We start from the raw sequence: 832 nt of genomic DNA on the forward strand, positions 1-832 counted from the left end.
TACGAGATTCGACCCAGCGTGGATATTATTAATGGTCCTTACCTCACCTTAGTAGGTAATAAGAATGTATACTAAGACAAGAGAGTTGCATAACAACAAAGAGTTTGAGGACACTCGTTGTGTGGTATGAATTTTGTGGTGTATCAACGTCATCGATGAGAGGCAGGTTTGACAAACATGTCCCTGAGAACAACCATATTGTACATAACGTTTTGCGTTTTCTACGACCTGGGGTACCCGATGTGGTTACTATTGTACTATATTCTACATACCCTCTGCCTTATACATACACCACAAAATGTGCTCATTCGTATCATAATCTTGTATTCAAACACTACAATACCAGTTGTACGTACCTTAATCCTTGCCCTTCTTGTTGATGCCCAACGACATAGATCCCATCTGATAGAGAGTGGCAACGGTGCCCAGTGCAGCTAACACGGCACACAGGTTATTGATAGCGGCGTCGTTCTTTCCCATGGTGTGCACATTCTTGCATCCCATGTCCTTCTGTGTACGGGTGGAGACAAAACAGACTTACTAACTAGCGATGTATCGATGTATCGATCACAATCACGGCACATGGCATGTTGTGCGAGGACTCCATTGATTTGCACAGATATACGCGTTCTACAGAAGTTTATAATCAGCTTTATGCCAGTATATACCCACTACATACAGTCAGCAACATAGCGCGAGAGACATCCATGTGTAGACAAAAATAGATACACGAGTATATATATATATATATATATATATATTTACATATTTATATAAATATATATACATATATATATATGTGTGTGTGTGTGTGTCTGTATGTATGTATGTA

The 832-nt window shown here is 39.5% G+C and overlaps 1 protein-coding gene across 1 annotated transcript; it reads right to left on the minus strand.

Annotated features, from left to right (window-relative positions):
- Window positions 1-357: 357 nt before the first annotated feature.
- On the minus strand, window positions 358-510 carry SARC_16733 (hypothetical protein; the record flags this gene model as incomplete). The annotated part of the gene is made up of 1 exon (XM_014289164.1): window positions 358-510. A coding segment is annotated over one exon (153 nt), but the record flags the coding sequence as incomplete, so codon positions are not given.
- Between the last annotated feature and the right edge of the window lie 322 nt (window positions 511-832).

This window comes from Sphaeroforma arctica (genome assembly GCF_001186125.1).
Source record: "Sphaeroforma arctica JP610 unplaced genomic scaffold supercont1.8741, whole genome shotgun sequence".
Lineage (NCBI taxonomy): Eukaryota > Ichthyosporea > Ichthyophonida > Sphaeroforma > Sphaeroforma arctica.